General features: G+C 36.7%; 1 protein-coding gene across 4 annotated transcripts in view; it reads right to left on the reverse strand.

Moving 5' to 3' along the window:
* The window catches only part of SYDE2 (synapse defective Rho GTPase homolog 2), a 38,495-nt gene extending 17,857 nt beyond the window's left edge, over positions 1 to 20,638 (reverse strand). For 2 of the 4 annotated variants that reach the window (XM_057529207.1, XM_057529219.1), the window contains exons 1-4: positions 19,223 to 20,638; positions 15,564 to 15,611; positions 9,236 to 9,931; positions 3,136 to 4,238 (exon numbers count right to left, since the gene is read on the reverse strand). In XM_057529207.1, the coding sequence (XP_057385190.1) occupies positions 3,136 to 4,238; positions 9,236 to 9,931; positions 15,564 to 15,611; positions 19,223 to 20,504 (3,129 nt within the window). In that variant the 5' untranslated portion in view covers positions 20,505 to 20,638. The remainder of the gene's footprint in view (positions 1 to 3,135; positions 4,239 to 9,235; positions 9,932 to 15,563; positions 15,612 to 19,222) is intronic. The other 2 variants (XM_057529227.1, XM_007173059.3) reach the window with 2 other exon arrangements.
* Positions 20,639 to 21,521: the final 883 nt, after the last annotated feature.

Genomic DNA, 21,521 nt, shown 5'->3' on the forward strand with positions numbered 1-21,521 from the left:
GGTTGTCACCCATACTTCCACACCAAAGACTATTTAGGAAGTTTAATCACCTTGAATTGAAAGAAGTTACAGATAAAGAAATTATTTCAAGACAGAAATAAAGTGAAAACACACAGTGCAATCCCCAAGGATTTGAACTAGGAATCACTTTAAAATGTTAAAAATGATCTAGAGGAAGAATGCAAATGAAATTTCCCGGTTTACTTATGACAACCTCTTCTGAGTTTTTAAATAACTGATAGAATACACTACAGAAAGTGGGTCTCAATATAGGAAAGCGTCAGTAATGGATACATGGAAATGTTATCCAAAATACTTGCGATGACAAGCATTAAGTATTAATTGAAAGATAGTAAAGAACCTACAACTATTTCTAAGAGAAGGTAATTCAAGGTGCTGCTGCATTCAAAAGAATCAACATGATATGGGAAATCGAGGAAGGTACTGGAAAGAAAATTCAAATTTCCTGTTCTTATCCACATTCATGGTACATTCACATCATCACAAGAAAGAAAAGTAGAACGGTAGATGATCCAGACAATGAAACTAAAATATTAAACAGGATCAAAGGAAATGCTACCACATGAGAAGAAACTAACTTGAGTACAGCCCTTCTGGTGTAAGCACACTTAAGTGTCACAAAATCTCATAAGGACGTATCCTCTTAAACTTGAGAAAGAGATGAACCTAGAACAAATTAAAGAAAGCAATACTTCAATAGCAAGTAATAAATTAATGGAACATGGTATCCCAAAAGCTGCAATTACAAACATAGTTTTAAAGGTGAATAAAAGAAGGAAGAGCTAATATAGATATGTCAGGAAGGGATATTTTAGGATATATCCCTACCAGGCTGACTTCTTGAATCAAACACTTGAAGTGCATGCTTGATGCCTCTATTGAGGACAGAATCTGAACCGGATGGACCATGAGGATGATTTCTAGACTAATTTTTCCCATTGGAAGCAGAAGATAGGTGGTAGTAGCCTTCAAAGTATTTCGAAGATATCACAAAAGATTTTTTGTTTGACTATCAAAACCTGATGTTCATTGTAAAAAAACAAGAATAATTACTGACTAGAGAGGTAAACAAAATTTAAGCAGTATGCCGCTCTGTAAACTGCAGGCACAATCAGCCTCTTTCTGTGTGTGTGTTGGGGTGCAACAGGGAGAAGCAAAAGGGACAAAACAAGAAAAGGTGTTGAAAAAGTACAGCTCCAAACATACAACTGTAAAATTTTTTTACTTTTTATTTCACAGGAAATAATTCTTTATTAAAATAAATCTTTCTAGGGCTTCCCTGGTGGCGCAGTGGTTGAGAATCTGCCTGCTAATGCAGGAAACACGGGTTCGAGCCCTGGTCTGGGAAGATCCCACATGCTGTGGAGCAACTAGGCCCGTGAGCCACAACTACTGAGCCTGCGCATCTGGAGCCTGTGCTCCGCAACAAGAGAGGCCACAATAGTGAGAGGCCCGCGCACCGCGATGAAGAGTGGCCCCCACTTGCCACAACTGGAGAAAGCCCTAGCACAGAAACGAAGACCCAACATAGCAATCAATCAATCAATCAATAAAGAAATCTTTAAAAAAAAAAAAAAAGGACAAAGTCAAGAAAAATAAATAAATAAATAAATCTTTCTAAACTTTAAGTATAGAAATAAAAAGCATTGCTAAAAATATTTTCTTGGCATTTAAAATCAGTTATTACAGTCTTATATACTTGCTCTTTATAAAATATTTTCAGAAAATAGACTGTAAAAGTACAGCGCTATTTGAGTTACTTATTTTAATATACAATTGTAAAAGTTTCTGTTTAAATAATTAGCTTTAAAGTCTGCCTAATCTCTGGCCTCCCTACATGCTGCGTGGAAAAAAAAAATACAGGAAAAACAGAGGACCTTAAGAAAAAAGTAACTGGACCAAAAGTTGGATTGGAAACTAAAGGCCTCACTTCCACCCAGACAACGTAAACTTGACTTGATGGAATCACATATCTGAAAAGAGGTTTCAAAAATTCAAATGTCCTACCTCTCAGCTTCAGGAAGCTACTGCATCTATTTTCATTTAATATAAGCAAAAAAGACCCACAGAGATTAAGTGACTTGCCCAATATCACACAGCCAATAATGGATGAGAAACCAGAATCCAAGTCTCTTGTACCTTTATATAAAACTCCACTAACTTATGCAATTTCTATCATTTCCATGTTAAATTCAAGGTAGGTTAAGTTTAAGTTTGCTTCTACATTTTTATAAAGAAATCATAATTCAGATCTTGTGGTATTTATCCTTGATATTTTTTAATCAATGTTATAAATTCGATAGCACTAAAGCAAAATACTTCAGAACGTAATGATGCTTAGGCTTATTTTGTATTGCAAAAAATTAGTATAAATAATTACTTATACCTCAGATTAATATCCTCAGTGATACACTGTTTCTCATTGTCATAGTCTACATGTATAAATGAAAATAAAGATAAGGTCTACTAACTGGTTAACATTTACATATCTTGTTACAAATAACACCAGGTTTTTTGTTTGTTCTAATGAACTGCTTTTACCTTCTTTAAAAGGAAAAGAGAATGAGATGTGCTTTTATTAGTAGGACGTCTCCTTATCCTACATGCTATCCCAAAGGTAAGACATGGATAAGCTTATGCTTTCCAAAGAGTGGAACTGAGGGACAACAGGGAATAAGGGCAGGGAGTTAATTTTAGGAGTGAAACAGGGTTATAATATTCACTGTCGAACTCTCTACCAAAAGAATGTCAAACCATTCAGAAACATTCCTTAAATGAATTAGGCTTAGCCTATGTTATAAGCTCTGGCTTTTCCTAGGAATGCCATTGTAAAGCAATCTTCATCTCTAGGTATAACACCATGCAGCTCTGCATCACAACATAAATTATGGAACCATCTAGCATGCTTTCAATCATTGACAACATAGGTTAAGGCATAAATTACATCCTAAACAGTAATGGAATAAAAATAAAGAATCGGAATGAGAAAAAGCCTAAATTGGATTTTTTTTAACTTACCTTGAACTCCTTCCCCCAAGACTTACTATAAATAAATTTAATTATTACTCAAATAGATAGATAAGGGGGCAGTAGAGAAACACAATAAAATAATACCTGACAGCCTCTCTTTTCAATTTCCATAATACATTTCTGAATCAGGAGTGGTACCATCAAGCCTATATTTTCTTTCTCTACAACTTCTCGAATATCAACACCAAATATTACTGGTTCTCGATTTATATCTAGTCCATGAAGTGAATTCTCCCACTGTTCCAAAAGAGTCACTTTCACATAAATAAGACCTCTAGGTTCAAGTTTGACAGCCAACTGATGTGTCTTTGTCACTCTGAATAAGGTGGGAAGAACAACAGTTCCATGACAACACACTCGATTTTTTCTTGGGGTGGGTTCCCAACTGAATACTACTAATTTCAAATGCTGTGCATTTTCAATTTCTATGTTGAAAGTGTGATCCATGTCTAAAAACGTTGTCCGACATGTGAGCAAAGCTGTTCTGGCTTTGTTTACTGAATCTACCTGAATTGCACAAAAGACATCTTTTGAATCTATCCGAGGTGGTTTTAAATCCTCAGCACCATAGAAATGCACACTCATGAGCCCAGATATGTACTGAGAACACTTAGGTTGATCAGAAAAGCTATAATGTCTAAAAGCATCAATGTCTATTTCATTCTTGCTGCAACTATTTGGAATTATTTCTTTTCCTTTTGCAAATTTGTTTTCACATCCATGTTTGCTAGATTTAGCTATAAGTTCAGGAGAATCTCCATCACTGAGGTAACCACTTTTGCAGGAATACTTAGAACTCACAGAGGTTTTCTTCTGGTAGCTGTGCTGAGAAGACACACTAGTATCAAGATGGTACCGGCTTATAACATTCCTCTTGGCAGCTGTGGTTGTGTTCCCAGAAGGTAGAATAACAGCATGATGAATTTCTTGACAGTTACATTTAGACAAGGAAGGAGTATTATCTGGACTGTTTCCATAATTCAAGCTTCCTTTAACACTCAGTTTCCGGCTAAATTCTGGCAACCTTTTCATTTTCATGGAAAGTTTCCTCACAGTTCGTGGAGATTTTATTTTATCCGGGAAAGACCAATGAATTGAACTGCCTTTTTTCACAGGGCTAGGGCTTGTAGAAGATGGTTCTGTAACTCCCAAATCAGGCTTATTTGTAGCAGCTACTATCCCAGGACCTTGAAAATAAAAGACATTATAAGGTGAAATGTTTTGATTCCTACTTTTATTTTTACTTTATAAAACACCAACTTAACAAGCTCTCACACGGACAGAAATTCTTCCCTGTCTCATCTTAAGGGTGAGATTTAGTCAAAAGTTTAGATGAGTCTCCATTACCATGTTCAAGCAGAATATCAAGATCTACAAATGGCTCATGGTGGAAACAAACATCTCCCTCTCCATCTGCCCTTCTATTCTGACGCTTTGGAGGAAAGGTAATATAGGTTCCTTTTAAATCTTTCCCACTGCAATATATTTCAGTGAGTACGTATTTATAACTGTAAACAGTGGATATCAGAGAAAACTAGGAAAGCTTCCTATTTTAATATGTTCATTTTAACATATTAAAACATTAATTTCAACATGTTTCCTATTTTAATGTTTGTTTATAAATTCTACTTAATATAAGAATGATTCCTCTATATTTACAATTCTCTAAAAACTAAATTTCATCACATAGCATTCCTGGTTAAAAAAAAAAGTTAAAAACCAAACAAGTGTATAATTTGACAACCAAGAGCCCCTTCTTGTTCTAAAATTCTATTAGAACATATTACCAAAGATTATATAGAATGAACTCTAGTTAATCAAGAATAACTGAATAATGAATATCATAAACCTAACTGAATAATTTTTAAAACGGTATAGACATTTTCTTTCTTGTATTATCTGTATGCAATAATTTCGTAGAACTTCAAAAGCTAAATTAGGGTCTTTCTTTGCAATTTTAATATATTAAATGACAGTACAGAGATAAAATATGTTTTTGCATAATTTTCAATTTTCATAAAGAGTAAAGTGTTAAAATTCTTTCGAATTCTTCTCCACACAAAAATAGTTTTATTTTTTCCTAAATGTCAAAATTATTCAGGTTTACAATAAAAACTTTTTTAAAAATTCAGAAAAGTACAAATAAAGTAAATAATAGCCCACATTGCCAAGAGATTAACCATTGTAAAACTGCACTGCCAGGAGATTAATCATGCTAAATATTGTGGTGAAAATATTAAAAGTAGTTTCTATTGTTATTATTAAATTATTAATATTTAATTATTATTAAAAATAATACCAGCCAACATTTACTGAGTTAGACAAAGTGTGAAAAATTAATTTAATAATTAGTAAGAGCAGACCCTCATTTAACTCTCATAAAAACCTTAAGAGTTAAGATACCATTACCACCCCATTCTCCAGGTAAGGAACCTCATGCATGAGCTAATTTGTCTAAGATCACAAAGCTGGTAAGTGGAAGAATCAGGACTCAAACATAAACAAAGGCTTTCAGAATCTATGCTCTAAAATACTACGCTTTCTGTCTCTCCATCCTTTTAAACATTTTTCTGTCCATACATATACATCAAGCTGATTTTCAGATACCTTTTCTCAACTATTATTAAGAAGTTAAAGTATTCCATTTAACCTTAAACTTTCAATTCCCCCCCCAAAAAAAGAACGTAAAGACTATTCAATTTCATTTAAAAATCTGAACCTGTTCCTAGTAAGTTTTCAAATTAATAGAACAAAGTGAAAATAACTTCTAAAAATCTGTTAGTATTATCCCAATATTTAAAATTTAAATTAATTTTTCATACTTTATCTAATTATTCCTTATAAAGATCCTGAATGACCCTAATATCAGAGGCTACTCTATGTAATACCACATTTGACAATTAAAATGAGAAAAAAGTGTTTACTCATTTCAAAAATCAGTAGATTAAATGACCTTTCTTTAAAGTATTAATATAGTATTCTCCCTCCACCCTTCAATGTGTCCTATTGACAAAGTAGTTTATAGAGAAAGGACTATTTTAAGTATGCCTGCTGGGCTTTTCTGGTAAGCAACTAATAAGAAATGGAGTGTTTGATAAACTAGACAAAGCGTTCCCTTGTACTGTAAATTGTAGTACAGTTCTACTGGTTTCCTGGTCTAAATCATTCTATAGTAGTCAGGGTCCTGCTGTAGTCTACAATCTATTTTGTCATGGCCTAAAAAAGCTACCCAGTATATGAAATTGCTCTAGGTTTTATTAAATCAATAAAGAGTTAATCTAACATACTGACTTTTTCTACATATTATGCATTAAATATTTCCTACTGAAGTCCTTACCTAATTATTAAAATGAAATACTGCATTTGTTAGCCATTTCTACTTCAGACAAGACTGAATTTATTTTTTAAAAATGCTTTGTTTTTATAAACTCCAAGAGCTGAAATATGACCAATTTGAACAATCACTTAAAATTAAATCAAAATTATACTAACCAAATCACAGATTAGCTATAGCTTGTAAGGGGAAAGCATAAAATGAAAATCTTTAAATATAAATTTATGCACCAGGCTAGAATCAGTTGAAACTGGCACACTCCTTCAGCATCTAGAACAGTAACTGACACATAGCAGGAACTCAGTGTTTATTGAATAAATGAATTAACCAATTGTTAATTACCTATAAATTGGTAAACCTTTCAGGAAATACAATATAGAAATTACCTATAATAGTTGCCAGCTAAAAAGACCAAGTAAAGATACTAGTAATCGATCCTAATGAAGCAAAATAGATCATGATAAAGATCACTGCAACAGTAGTGGAAAGATTCTATTAACACCCAATATTAAGGAACCAGTCAAACAGATTAAGGCACATCAACTCAATTAAATACTATAAAAATAGGGAAACAATCATAACATTAATCTACATGTGACAATACAAAATATAGATAGCAAGTGAAATTAGCAAAAACCAAAAATAGTCCACTATGTCAGCAACTAGGTAAAAGATACATATATATACATCCAGAAGTTAACAGGCAAAAAACAAGTCACAATTGTGTTAGGATGATCATAAAATTGTCATTCATATTAAAAATACTTAAACTTTCCTATTTCTTAATCAAAAAATTATTTTGAAATTCAACCATTCTCTTTGCCTATTTCTCAACAGATTTCTGCCAATGTTGCTAAAGAAAACATACCATTTTAGGTAAATAACCTTTCTGATCAAACTAAAGCAAAAAAAAGATGACATATAAACGAATTGTCCAAATACTTCCTTTGGTCAACTTAGGAACGTGCTTGTTGTAATAATATACTTAAGAGAAGAATAACAGTAAGAAAGGAGACATAATTGGCAGCCCTACTGTACTTTCAAATTTCGGTGGTTTTTTGTTTTTTGTTTTTTTGGTAATGTCTGTCAGTCTTTACAGATTCACATTTTGCCACAAACATAAAATAATAAAGTTTAAAGACAGTACTTAAAGTGTATATCACTTTACACACACTGGCTCTCTAATGTTGCTCTTATACTTATGCCCTCTTGCCTTTTCTGTACCATTCCAGACCCATCACTATCTGTCTCCCCTACTCCTGCAAGCCTTCCTCATCACTCCATCCTGATCACAACCTCTGTTCCAAACTATTATTTTATAGACTATTTATTCCTCTTCCCATCCATACTACAAAAGAAACACACATTTGCTCTGGAAAATAAGTCTACAATTAGAAATGCACACACACAATTTTAATCCCAACACCAGGGGGTAGGGGTGGGTCAAGCATTAACAGTTCCAGGACAGCTTTTCATTGTTTCTTTCAAAATTGACATCATACAGTTCACAGTTATTTAACTCACTTTTTTTCTTACCAATATAACATTTACTCCTTCTCCTCATACCCCTGAGAGAAGGATCCAAATGCAAGTAGATTATTTGTAAAGTACAAAAAAGATCAGCAAAGAACTGAGAAAATTCAGGAGAAAATTCAAGGTGAATTATCAAGCCTGCTACCACTATGGGCACCTGGAGCTTAACTTCATGAGAAAACTCTAGGAAACAATATAGAATTATCCCACCCAAGTGTGGAGGGAGCTGGGGTAGGCCTATACCAACTCCTGTCAGTCACTAGTTGAAGGGCACTCCCAGGATATCCTGCAGGAGACTCCCTAACACTTCGGAAGGAGTCCTCAAGTAGAGATGCAGATACGGATTTTTGGAAGTAGGCCGCCTCCATTTAAATAAGTAATAAAACCCAAGGGATATGGACAAGTACTAACAGCATCTGCTATACCCCACATCTTCGACTACTCTGTATCATTTGAACTTTTATAAATTAAAATGACTCGATATTATATAGAACTGCTTTCTATTCAACATTTAATAATTGCAACTAAAAGTGTTTATGCTCTGTTTCCTAGGCAGTGCATCTGGGACTAAATTTAAAAAGAAGCACACCAGAAATCAAGGCAATCAAGGGAAAATAACACCATTAGGTTGAACTATATGAAATGCCAAGTTTTTGTTTTTGTTTTTGTTTTCAGACCAAAAACTGTTAAATATTGGCAGTTTCATATGGTTCAACCTAATACATATCAAACTTCAATTATTTCCTTTCTGGGTTCCATATCTATTGTAGCACCTATTTGCAAGATCTATACTTCTACCTCTCCTTTCTTTTTCTCCTCTTCCTTTCCTTTGTTTCTGAAGAAATGTAGGCAGAAAAGTGAAAACTAATGACTGCTAGTATACCGAATACACAATTTTTCATCTGTGGCCAGACCAGGTATGAATGAATGAATGAATAAATGAATGAAGCAAAACAAGACATACATGAAGAATATATCTCTTCCAGTCCCTGTGACTCCATTCTGTCAACTAAGAGAAAAGTAATTACTGCCTCAAAGGATAGACATACTAAAACCACACCATACACACTAAAAGTTGGTGTAGGACTACCCCAGCTCCTTCACCCCTTATAAAACCAAGTCTGTAATAGGAATAATTAAACCACCATGTACATAAAAATGTTTATAAACCTTTTTCAGTTTTCTTTATTTTCATGAAAATACACTCACTTTGTAAGGAAAAGTACATAGCTACAATAGACATCTATATTTAGTTTTAGATACTGCCAAAGAATTGAAAAATGGAAGAAGAAAAGGCAGATATATGATCATCTTTACCTGCAAAAGGAGATCTCAACATGGGACTCTCCTCTACTATTATACCTTCTTGTGTCTTGTGTCCATGCTTTTGCTTGTACTGCTGCACAAACTCTGTGGAATAGGTGGAATCCATAGGATTTATTTCATTTGACTGTGTGGTCTGAACATCGCCTGTGTGTTCAGAAGAGCACAGCAAGTCTTCAGTGTGCTGCTCTCCTTTCATTAGGTCACTACCAGATAATACTCTCAAACCGACATCAGGAAACTTCAGAACAGCAGAGTCTGCCTCCCCAAAACTCAAGGCATTTGATATACCAAAGTCATCATCTTCAGGAATGGGGTTGTACCATATTTCTCCTTCATCATCTGCATCATTTTCCTCATTAAAGTCTAATGAACAGTTTCTTGATAATGAAGAATTTGTAGCATTACACACCATATATGTACAATATTCTTCAGATGATTTGAGGAAAGGTCGTGACAGCTGCAGTTTAGGTAGAGAAACGGGTGAGATGGATAAATGACTTATATCTTGGCATTTCTTATTTTCTTCTTCCAAATTAAAAGATCTCAGAGTACTCTGATATAGCCAATTGCGTTTCTTTGATACAGTGATGCTATTAAGTGGCTTATGACCCCTGAAGCCAATATTATCCTTCAGATCTTCAAGTTCTCTTCTCTTCATTGAAGACTCATAGACATTTTCAAATAAGTCTGTTTCAAAGAAAAAAGAAGGCAGAATATAATGCCTGGCATACCAAGAAAGGCATGTCACTTAAGACCAGTTATTAAAATACGATTTTTAAAAAGATAAAAAGAAAGAAAAGTAATATTAATCACATTCAGAGACTAAAATTGAACAAGAAAAATTTTGGATTTTCCACCTAAACATGATTTCTATTATTTAGATATCAGACTGCTAGTATAGGTATCATAAGAATTCTAAGAAAAAGGATAAACAAACTCTTGAGACTGCCTTTATAAATATCATAGGGCTAAAAAAAGCTTTACCCTAAGCAAAACATGCTTTATAAAAAGCTTGTATAGAATGCTTTATACACAGTATGCCTTTAATTAATATTTGGGTAATTTTAAACTCACTGCTACAAGGACTTTGGAAAACACAAGTAAGATTACTACCTTTTCATACAAAGATTAACTTTGAATAAATCTTTCAAAACAATTGTGCCTTACTTATTACTGAATATCTTACTGATTATTAAAAATTCAAAATAACATTTGTTTCCCAACCATACAGTGCAGAAGCAACTTATGCAGAGTTTAAGTTATAAATATCTAGGGCAAAAATAAAAATAAAAGTCCCTAAGGAGGCCCTTGATTAGGACCAGGTATCCTGTCTCACAATAAGCACAACACAGCTATATTATTGACAGGCACAAACTTAAGCAGCAAGAATACAAGAATGAACAAAATAGCCCCTGCTTTTAAGGAATTCATAGCCCAGTGGAGGATGTCAAATACTTAGATATGTGTATGTATTAATATAATGGGATAAGACTCTAAAAATGTATATGTAACATTAATTCCATATAAAGGGGAAAATTTTTTTGCACTTCCAAAGAGTTACATAAAGCCGGCTTCAATGACAGTCAATAAGCTAAATAAATATATATCATAAACTAATTCACTACACAGATAATTAAAACAAAACCACATTTCTAATTTTAAGATCATGTCAGGTTTGTAAATCGTGGTCTATGCTACTTTGAGTGTGTATTTGGTTGATTCATTTTAGTATTACAGCAAGTAAAATATAATAGTCCAGTAACAGAGAGTGATAAAAACACATTAAACTCTGAGGAGCTTAATAACAACCAAAAAATTAGGTTCACGCATACTCAAGGTTTTCAGGAATCTCCATTCTACTGAAAAAAAATCATTTAAAAATGTAAATTTGTCCTTTTTATAACCCCAAATACCTAATCAAGCAGATTAATTTAAAAACAAAACAAAACCTTAAACACAAACTGGGTTTCAAGTTCAATAGTTCCAGAGGCAGGGATAGAGGAATAGACTAAGAATAAGAAGGGAAGGAATCTCTCATGAATGTCTACTATGTCAGATATTTATTTACTCAAGAAATATTTATTGAGTGCCTATTATGTGGCAGGAACAAGAGATAAAGCAGTAAGAAAGCCCTTAACCTCCTTTAACCTCCACAACAATTCTGAGACAGGTAGGATTATTTCCATAAGCCTCAAACATATGTGGAATATGGCCAAGGTGCTAGCCACAGAATTCAAATTTAAGCCTGTCTAACCTTAAAATCCTTGCTCTCACCTGTCTCCCCTACACCATGCTACCCACTAAAAGTAGGGAAGTAGGTGCCTCTCTCTGAGCATTATGATAATATCCACCAAGTTAACTTTATAGGGTGGCTCTTGGGATTAAGTAAGATAATGTTTGAAATACTTAGAAAACTACTCAGAAAAGTCAAGTAACTTGCCTGAGATCACCTGTTGGTAAATAGAAGAGGCAGCACTCAAAACAAACTCTTCTGACTCCAAAGTTTGTAGGAGTACACCTGGTCTACTAACTAAAGGATACCCACCTCCACTCTCCAGGATTTAACATGCAAACATGTAACAGATAGTCAATAAATATCTTGAATTGATTTGATTTAGTTTAACTAATGAAACCTGAAGATTCAAGAGTCTTTCTATGGTTCTGTCTTCTTTACACTTAAAATTAAGAATTGATCTGGACATATATCCAGAAAAGGCAAAAACTCTAATTCAAAAAGACACCTGCACCCCAATGTTCATAGCAGCACTATTTACAATAGCCAGGATATGGAAGCAACCTAAGTGTCCATTGACAGATGAATGGATAAAGAAGATGTGGTATGTATATATATATATATATATATATATATATATATATATATATTATATATATATATATATAATGGAATATTACTTAGCCATAAAAAAGAATGAAATAATGCCATTTGCAGCAACATAGATGGATCTAGAGATTATCATACTAAGTGAAGTAAGTCTGACAAAGACAAATATCATTCGATATCACTTGTATGTGGAATCTAAAAAAAGATGCAAATGAACTTATTTCTAAAACAGAAACAGACTCACAGACATAGAAAACAAACTAATGATTATCAAAGGGGAAAGGGGGGGGGATAAATTAGGAGTTTGCAATTAACAGACATACATGACTATGTATAAAATAGACAAACAAGGACTATGGTATAACACAGGGAACTATAGCTAATATTTTGTAATAACCTATAAGGGAAAAGAATCTGAAAAAAGAATATATATATATATATATATATATATATAACTGAATCTCTGTGCTGTATACCTGAAACTAATACAACATTGTAAATCAACTATACTTCTACAACAACAAAAAAAGTAAACTGATTATAGACATTTTTTTTTTAAAAAAGGACCTACTATATAACTCTATTCAATATCTTGTAATAACCTATAATGGAAAAGAATCTGAAAAAGAGTATGTGTGTGTATATATATATATATTTATATCTGAATTACTTTGCTGTACACCTGAAACTAACACAACATTGTAAATCAACTATACTTCAATTTAAAAAAAAAATTAAGAACTGAATGTCAACACATACTCAGGAATCGCTTGGAACTTCAGAGTTTTTAGTGACCACAACCTTTTGCTGAGTGCACTAAAATCTAAGATCTATTTCACACTTAAGGTCAAATCCTATACTATTTAACAGCATTTCAGACCTTCACAGGATATTACATGCAGTTTTGACATAATTATAAATTTAAAGCAAAAAACTACAAAATTATACAACTCACAATGGATATGAGCCATATCTATTTTATCTTTTTCTCAGATGTCTCTCAAAACATCCAAAATTTTATATAGACACATTATTTTGAGTCTTTTCAGTTTTTTGATGTACATTGTAAATGAAATAAACATGCTTCTACTTGTACTATATTCTAAGGAACTACAATGAGAAAAATAAAGCCACCAGTATCCCATATTTAAACCAATTGATACATCTATTGATATGTAATGAATATGTAATATTAAAAGGAATAATTACATTGTGAGACACACTACAACTATTTTTCATGAAACTACAAACTACATAAACTTGAGATGAAACAGTCTGCTTGGTATTGCTGAATATTTAAAAACACATATTGCTGAAGTTTAAATTTAGAGATAAATAGGTACATTATTATACGTTCTGATAAAAGCCAAATTTATTCCGTTATTAAAACTGAATATAAGCAACACATTATTCAAGGCAGAAAATTTTACTTGGGCAATTATTTATATATAACTTAAAGCATTTCATATTTATCTCAGTTAATTAAATGGATGCATATGAATATAAGTTACACAGAAATGGAAAGCTATTTACCATCTTCCCTTCACTCCCCCTTTATGCTAAAATTTACCATCTTCCCTTCACTCCCCATTTATGTTAAAATTAATGTTAAACCTTACTGGCATAAATGTAAAAGTTACCTTTAGCTTCAAGTTTTATATATATGTGTGTGTGTATATATATATTTTGACATTTATATATTTATATGTTGAAAGAAGACACAAGTAAAAAAGATATAAAAATAAGGGTGCAAAGTTGCAAGGCAAAAAAGTCTTTATTCTCTTGCAACTATACACGTTATGGTATAACTATCAGACTCTAATTAAAGTCATTTTCCTTGAAAATCTGTAAGAGAATGCAGAAGTGGCAATTAAAAGTTTTTCTCTCAGAAAAATATTTACATAGTGGTGAACTACTCAAGCCAATTTTGTGTTCTCAACTATTACATATTTCATAATAAATCTAGATGATTTACTATTACTAAACATTTAACTAGTGCCCCAGATCAAAATCAACAGCAAACTTTCTGGGAAATTATGTATTGCAGCCCTCATTGAAAATGTACAGTATCTACAGCATCTTTTCATCATTTAAAACATTCTACTGCAAAAACAAACTGTTGTTTTAGCTTACTTCTCTTTAAAAATCCTAAATAAAAGCATTCTTATGAACAATGTATTTGAGCTTAAATAAATAAAAGCAGCCCTGCTTATAGAGTCAAGATTGGCAGCCCAAATGAAATTACTAGAATAAACTTAAGCCTTAGGTTTACATATGAGTGTGTTTATGTGTATGTCTTTATCTTTCCCAGATAAATCTAAATGAGGAGAGGGGTACAATGAAAAGAAAAAAGGTATTTTTCTATCTTTTATTTTTCCTCCCTTGTGACTAGCAATAAAAACTCTTAAGAAAAAAGCTGTGTGCTAGCTTTGGACAGGAAAGTAGAGAAGGAAACTTTGAGACTCTTTTCAGTTCCCTGAAAGTAATGAAGAGGAACAAGAGAAAAGAAGCACAGAAGAAAAGATGAGTAGAATAAATAAGTGCTCCTAAAGTGGTGTCCTCTAGTTCAATTCCCAATGCTCCTTAAAGCAGTCCTTCTCAACTTCAGATCATTTCACTCTCTATCCAGAATCCTAATATATTTTCACAAAGCCTGCTTGCCCTTCTCTTGATAACAGCTAAGCGCCAGGCATGGTACCAAATGGATTATCTTTTTTCATCATCACAGCAACCTGAGGACTGAGGCTATGCAGAGCTGAGTAACTTGTCCAAGGTCATAAGCCTGGTAAGCGGTAGATTTGATCAGAAACCCAGAATCTCTATTCTATTAGCCATTACACTATATGGCATTCTCTCTTGCAGATTCTAAAATCTCACTTTTATTGGTGCAAGATGAGACTAAGATGGAGGGATCTGCTTAAACTTGTCATATATAAGTAGTAAGTATAAATTCATATACATAAAACTGAAACAGAAAGAGCTCAAGTGCTTTGCTCTAATAGGGGTTAGTTTAAGTATCAAGTATCAGAATAAAGTAGAATGCTTTTTCAAAACTTTTTAAAATATATCAAGATAGGTGATTGAGATACTGAGAATTCTAGAACCTTACTACTCAAAGCGTGTACCAAACAGCATCATCTACACTGCGAGCTTGTTAAAATGCAGAATCTCAAGGTCCCACCCCCATACATATTAAATCTTTATTTTAACAAGATTTTCAGAGAATTCATATGCACATTAAGTTTGAAAAGTTCTGCTCTATAACTGCCAACCACACTTTGAGTGGCAAAGGTCTGGAAAACAGCCTTAGGATTCTCAAAACATAAACACCACTTAGAAATGTAGGACTTTCAAAAATCAACACAACACTATTTTCTCCTGAATTTGTAACTCTCAATGTTTTCCTGCCACCAGCAACTCCAATGTTTTATGGCACTCTTCCCAAAACAAAAAACAAAAACAAAAAAATGGACTCACTTGCTTCTGGGGCCACGATGGCAGAATTTCTAACAGAAGAATTTAGAGCTAGAAGACAGAAAGTATTTGCCTATAGTTACCAGTCTTGAAAGGGCTAATGCATAAAAGAATTTGGTGGAAAAATTCATAAAGATAATGTAGCTCATAAAGTTAAGAAATTGAAGCTACAAATACTTGAGAAGGGAATAGATAGGAATCTGCATTAACAGTGTCAACTTCACTTTAAGATATAATGCACAAGATCATACCAGCTATTTAATACTACTTTTAAAGAACTGTCTAAAGATTTTGAACAGAATATTACATGCCCAAATTTTTTTCTTTCACAGATCACGGAGCAAGAAGAGTAAAGTAGGCTAATTATTTTTTAAAGCAGTAAAAGGCCAAAATAGCTCAACCCAGTGCTTTCCGATTTATTTCTGAGTACTATATGCTAATTAAAACTTATTTATAAAGACTTATAATGAAGTATAGTCAGCAAATAGATTAAAATTCCTCTGTAACCTTAAGGCTTGAAGAAACTTTACAATATTTACTGTGTGTAATGACTTTAGATTTCTTCAATAATCATCTCAATTAGTAACAAATTGGTCAATCTGTGAGCACTATATTCCCAACTGCATCAAATCATTGGCAGTATTATACTATCAAAAGTTTTAGTGGTTCTTAGTAGGAGCCAGAAATCAAAACAGAATATCATTTTGGCTTCCATTTGTCATATGGCTTCAAAAATTTCCAAAACACCTAAGTAGATTAGGTATTTCTATCTCCTTATATAGTTATTCTGTGTTATAAATTCTAACTATAACTTTATTTTGAAAGAAAACATCGTCATAAATAATATTGTACAGAAAAATGTGATATAAACCTTCTAAGCTATTTTTTTAAATACATTTACTTATTTATTTATACTTATTTTTGGCTGCATTGGGTCTTCGTTGCTGGCGCGGGCTTTCTCTAGTTGCGGTGCGCGGGCTTCTCTCTGCGGCGGTCTCTCGTTGCGGAGCACAGGCTCTAGGCGCACGGGCTTCAGTAATTGTGGTACGCAGGCTCAGTAGTTGTGGCTCGCGGGCTCTAGAGCGCAGGCTCAGTAGTTGTGGTGCACGGGCTTAGCTGCTCCGCAGCATGTGAGATCTTCCCGGACCAGGGCTGGAACTGTGTACCCAGCATTGGCAGGCAGATTCTTAACCACTGCGCCACCAGGGAAGTCCCCTTCTGAGCTATTTAACATCTTTATACAACCAAGAATGTACTGCTTCATCGGGACTGCCCAGTTAACTTTTTAGAAAACATGATTAAAAGTAGAATCCAAGTAACCAGTTTGAACCAAACATTTAAAGGTAAAGGTTTAAGATGGATAAAGCAATTGACTAAAAGAAAGACTTTAAACCTATTCTAGGATTCCCCCATCTTCTTTGCAACTTTGAGGAAGTTACTTACCCCTCTAAACCTTGTTGAAATTCCATCCATCTCCTCAGTCCAAGCAACTTAATAGAATTAATTGGATCAAACCTCTAAAGAAATTTAGAGTCCCTTTGACCTTATATAAATAGGGGTTCTGGAGTCATAAAGACCTGAGTTTGAATCCACATAATAGTTTGAATCTATATATTAGTATACATAAACCAAATACTAGTTTAAGTGACCTTGGGAAAACTACTTAACCCCTTCTTTGCTTTTGCTGTTGTTGTTCAATAACAGCTGTCATACCTCCATGGGGGGGGGGGGTGCAGGGAAGTAATAAAGATTATATGAAAACCCCATAAAGTATTCAGAATGGTTTTAATAAGTTCAACTAACCTTCATAAAAAACAGTTTTTAAAAAAATTAACTCTTCAAATCTATACTAGATATATAAACATTGCACAAATTATTTTTATCTTTCCTAAAAGATGAACTGATGATTTGAAAGGAAATAACATCTGAGAAGGTTTTTAAAACCAGAGATTATCTAAGCTTTTGTTTAGATTTCTTGTAAAATATCTAAAATACCATCACGAAATAATTCTAATGTGTCATTTAATTTCTTTAAAAATTGGTTTCATTTAGTTTCTCAATGAAAAAATCAATGAATTCATTCCTAAGAGTTACTACAGTTATTATTACTTTTAAAACACTTCAATGTTTACACAACAACTGAGGGCATTAAAAGCCATCAGATAGTAATGTCTAACCTTTGCAACAAAAGGGTAATACATATTTTACTTAAGTTTTATAAAGATTTTTGTTATGGCTAAAAATTAACTGTCTTACAAAGAGTTAACTGAACCAAAATCAGTGGAGATAAAGATATAATAGCACTAAAATGTAATAAATGATTACAAATACTTTACCACTGGAAATGCATATTTTAATATGAACTTAGCATGAAGTACACCTCTCTTCACAAAAATTTACATTCTACTATCTTTTTATTCAGGTGGAATGGAATAAATTTGAGGGAAATTGACAGGTGTGGGTTAGAGATTTATAGATTCAAAAAAACTTCTCATTTTGTATACACTTGAATTATTTGATTTGTCCTCATTGTGTAATAAAAAGTTTTGTGAACTTTGTTTCTCCCCGTTTTGTGTTTATTGGTTAAAAAAGTTAATGTGTATTAACCTAGTCCTGTAGGATTTGTAATTCTTAACAGAGAAACTGCCAAGTACTGTGAATACTTTTACATTTCAGCATTTAATATTTTTTAAAGTATTACTGATATGTAAGTCATTATGTTCACTAAAAGTCTTTAAAAGTGTAGTCCAAAAGATCATGTTGTTTTTGGCTCAGTTTAAAGGTACTTCTTTCACAAGAGAATTCTCTTACTACTTACAACATAAGAGATTTCTAGAATGGATAACTTAAACCTTCAGTGAAAACTAAAAATCACACACATACAAAATAGGGAGTAAAATCCTATTATTAGCACAAATATACTTTTTACAAATTCCTTTAAATGCCTACACTTTTTTTAAAAGTACATAAGACATACTTTTCTTCTGATTAAAATCCAAGTGCCCTTCATTTTCCACAATAATAAGATTACCTACATTGCTATGTTTTTAGGGGGGAGGGGGAGGGGAGGGAAAGGTGAAGAGAAGAAACGTGAAATCCTACCTGACTAAAAAGAAGTATTACTATCATAGTTTTTTCGGTTTGGTTTGGTTTTGGGTTTTGGTTGTGTGTATCTGTCTGTGTACACAAACGCTTCTGACCGGGAGGTGTAATGAGTAAAATGACAGTTTATGAAGCCCATAAAGTCTAACATGGATCAAATTCAAATTCACAAACTCCACAAACGTCTACAGATTAGCCCAGAGCTACAAAGAATAAAAGTCAAGGCAGCACCGCCCAACTCTTAAGCCGACTGAAAAGCAGCGTGTGGTGAACTTAACCTTTACTCACTGTTGCGCTTAGGACTACGTACACTGGTTCTTAGAGAAGAAAAAACAAAAACCCCAAGTTCCTCATGCCACTGTCTTAAACAAACAAACAAACAAACAAACAAAACCGAGATAAGGCATTATACTAGGTAACCTGGAAATGGCATTAGGCTGCCACTGACGTGACCCTCACTTTGGCACCGGCACGTACCTGTCTGCAAAACCATACCTTCTTCTTCACTCTTAAGACAGAAGCCCAGTTGGTAAACACATTTTGATTGCAAGGTATCCTACCTGTCAGCGTAATTCTTTGGTCTGGCGGCACCGAGACGACTTGGTTTTCCCGCATTTTCATAGCGCCCAGATTTGGAGACGTTGCCTGCGCTCGGGTGACTTCGGGGGGTGTCCTACGAGCGCGACCCTTCATTCCCAGGGACAGCAGGCGTCCTTTGTACATCCACTTCTGCAGCTTCTTGACTGTCACCGCGGGCGGTTTGAGGAAGGGGAGCCCCTCCTGGCCGTCTTCTTTGCCGCGGCTTCCTGAGGAGCGGCGGGGGTCCTCGGAGCTGCGAGTCCGGAGGCCGGAGGGCGCCGCGGCCCGGGAGCTGCCTCCGCTCCAGCCGTCCATCCCGCCTCCACGTGGCGGGGGCTCGTCCGGTTCCCCGCGCGCGCCGCACCTGATCCAGCTGTCGCTCCGCCACCGCTGTAAGGGAGGCGGCTTGGCACCCACGCGGAGGCTGTCGAGGCTTCTGCTGCAGGACAGCAGCATCCGAGGAGTCCGCAGGCGGCCTCCCCCCGACTCCTTCGGAGGCGACCGGGGCGGGGACACCTGCTGCCAAGGGCGGCCGCCGCCTCCCCGCTCGCAGTCTCGGGGGCAGGCTCGGCGGGCCGCCGCGCCGCAGGGGGAAGGCGGCTGGCCCGGAGCCCGGGCTCCCGCAGGGCAGCCGCGATCCGCCCTGCCCCGGTCACCCTGCCGCCTGCCCGAGTCAGGGGGCAGGTCGTGCATGGCCTGGATCAGCAGATAATAGGCCTCTCGCAACTGGGTCTGCAGCCTGCCTGTCTCCAGACGGCCGCCCTCCACCCCTGGGGAGGAGCCAGCGGCCGGGGGAGGCGGGGGCCACCGCTCCGCCTCCGCCCCCTCAGGCTCCGGCGCGGGCTGGGAGCCGCCGGGCAGGTTCTCGTAGTAGTCGGCGTCGTCCTCCTCGTCCTCTCCGCTGCCCTCGGAGCCCGGCGGAGCGTGCAGAGAGGCGCGAGTGAGCCCGCGGCCCGGGGGTGCAGCCTCCTTCCCGCTGCGCGGCCGAGGCCCCAGCGCCCCCGACCTCTCCGGCCGCCCTCCCGGGACCCGCGCCTCAGGACCCCACGCCTGAGGCGACGGCGGCGGTCGCTCCAGGCTCGGCCGGGCTCCGCTGGCGCGCTCCCGTAGGGACCCGCCCGGAGCACCCCCGGCGTCTCCCTCGGCAGCCGAAGAGGCCGCCACGGTGGCTGCCGCGGCCGCCCGGCGCCTGGGCCCCCCGGCGGCGCGAGGACCCTGCCTCCCCCGGAGCCTGGACAGCGTCCTCGTCAAAGGGTCCGTCATCCCCCTCCGCCTCAGCAGCCAGGCTCGCCTCTGGTGCGGGGAGAGCTCGGAGCCTTGCTCGGGAGAAAGCCGCGCTCGCGGCGGCGGCGGCGGCGGCGGCGGCGGCGGCTCCCCATGACCTACACTGGCCCTCGCGGGCTCCTCACATTCTTGGCATAACTCTGCCGCGGGACGGGTGGGGGAGGGCGGCGGCGCCGCAGAGCGCATGCCCCGGAGCCCCGGGCCGCAACGGGGCGCGCGGGCCGCCGGCTGCCGCTCCGCGGGCGCCGGGCGAGGCAAGGCGGAGGGCGGGGAAAGGAGGTGGGTGAGAGGGAAGGGAGGTGGGTGAGAGCTAAGGAAGACCGAGGGATGCAGAGAGAGCGCACCGAGGGGGTGGGGGGCGGTGCAGTGAGAGTCGAGGCGGGAAAAAGAAGGAGCGGGAAGGTGAGTCTGGCTGGAGGCTGCAAAGTTCTGGTTGGGGAGACGGAGAAAGGGAAAGTGCCCTCCTGGCTGCCACTCAGTCACCTTCACCACCCTCCGCATTGCCACCGCTGCACGAGGCGTGTCCTATAGTGCAAGTCCTAGCTTGAGAGAAAAAGATTGTTTTGACGGATAAGGTATGAGTACAGGTGTATCTCACTTAGTGCAGTGTGTTCTAGAAACGTTCCGAATCATTTTAATTTGTACAGGGAGCTGGCTATTTAAAGGAAATTTGCGGAGATTCCTTTTCAATTAGGAAGAATCCTTTTGTCCAAAAAATCACCACTGGTATCTCTTTTTAAAGTCTATTTTTCTTTCTTCCTGCCTTCCTTCCTGTTAATGCATGCTAACACAAAATTAATTATGGCATAAACCAAAACTTGTAAAACGGAGGCGCAAATATAGCCTCCCCCATCACCTAACACTTTGTTTTAATTAAAACTGGGTTGAAAAACAGTTGGGTTGAAATTGAGAAACAATGTTATTTGGAAATACCAACTCTCTCTCAAAAGCATTAAATTCCATGTTCTGTGTAACAGCTGTAAAATACCTTGTGTT

Source organism: Balaenoptera acutorostrata, chromosome 1 (assembly GCF_949987535.1).
Source record: "Balaenoptera acutorostrata chromosome 1, mBalAcu1.1, whole genome shotgun sequence".
Taxonomy (NCBI): domain Eukaryota; kingdom Metazoa; phylum Chordata; class Mammalia; order Artiodactyla; family Balaenopteridae; genus Balaenoptera; species Balaenoptera acutorostrata.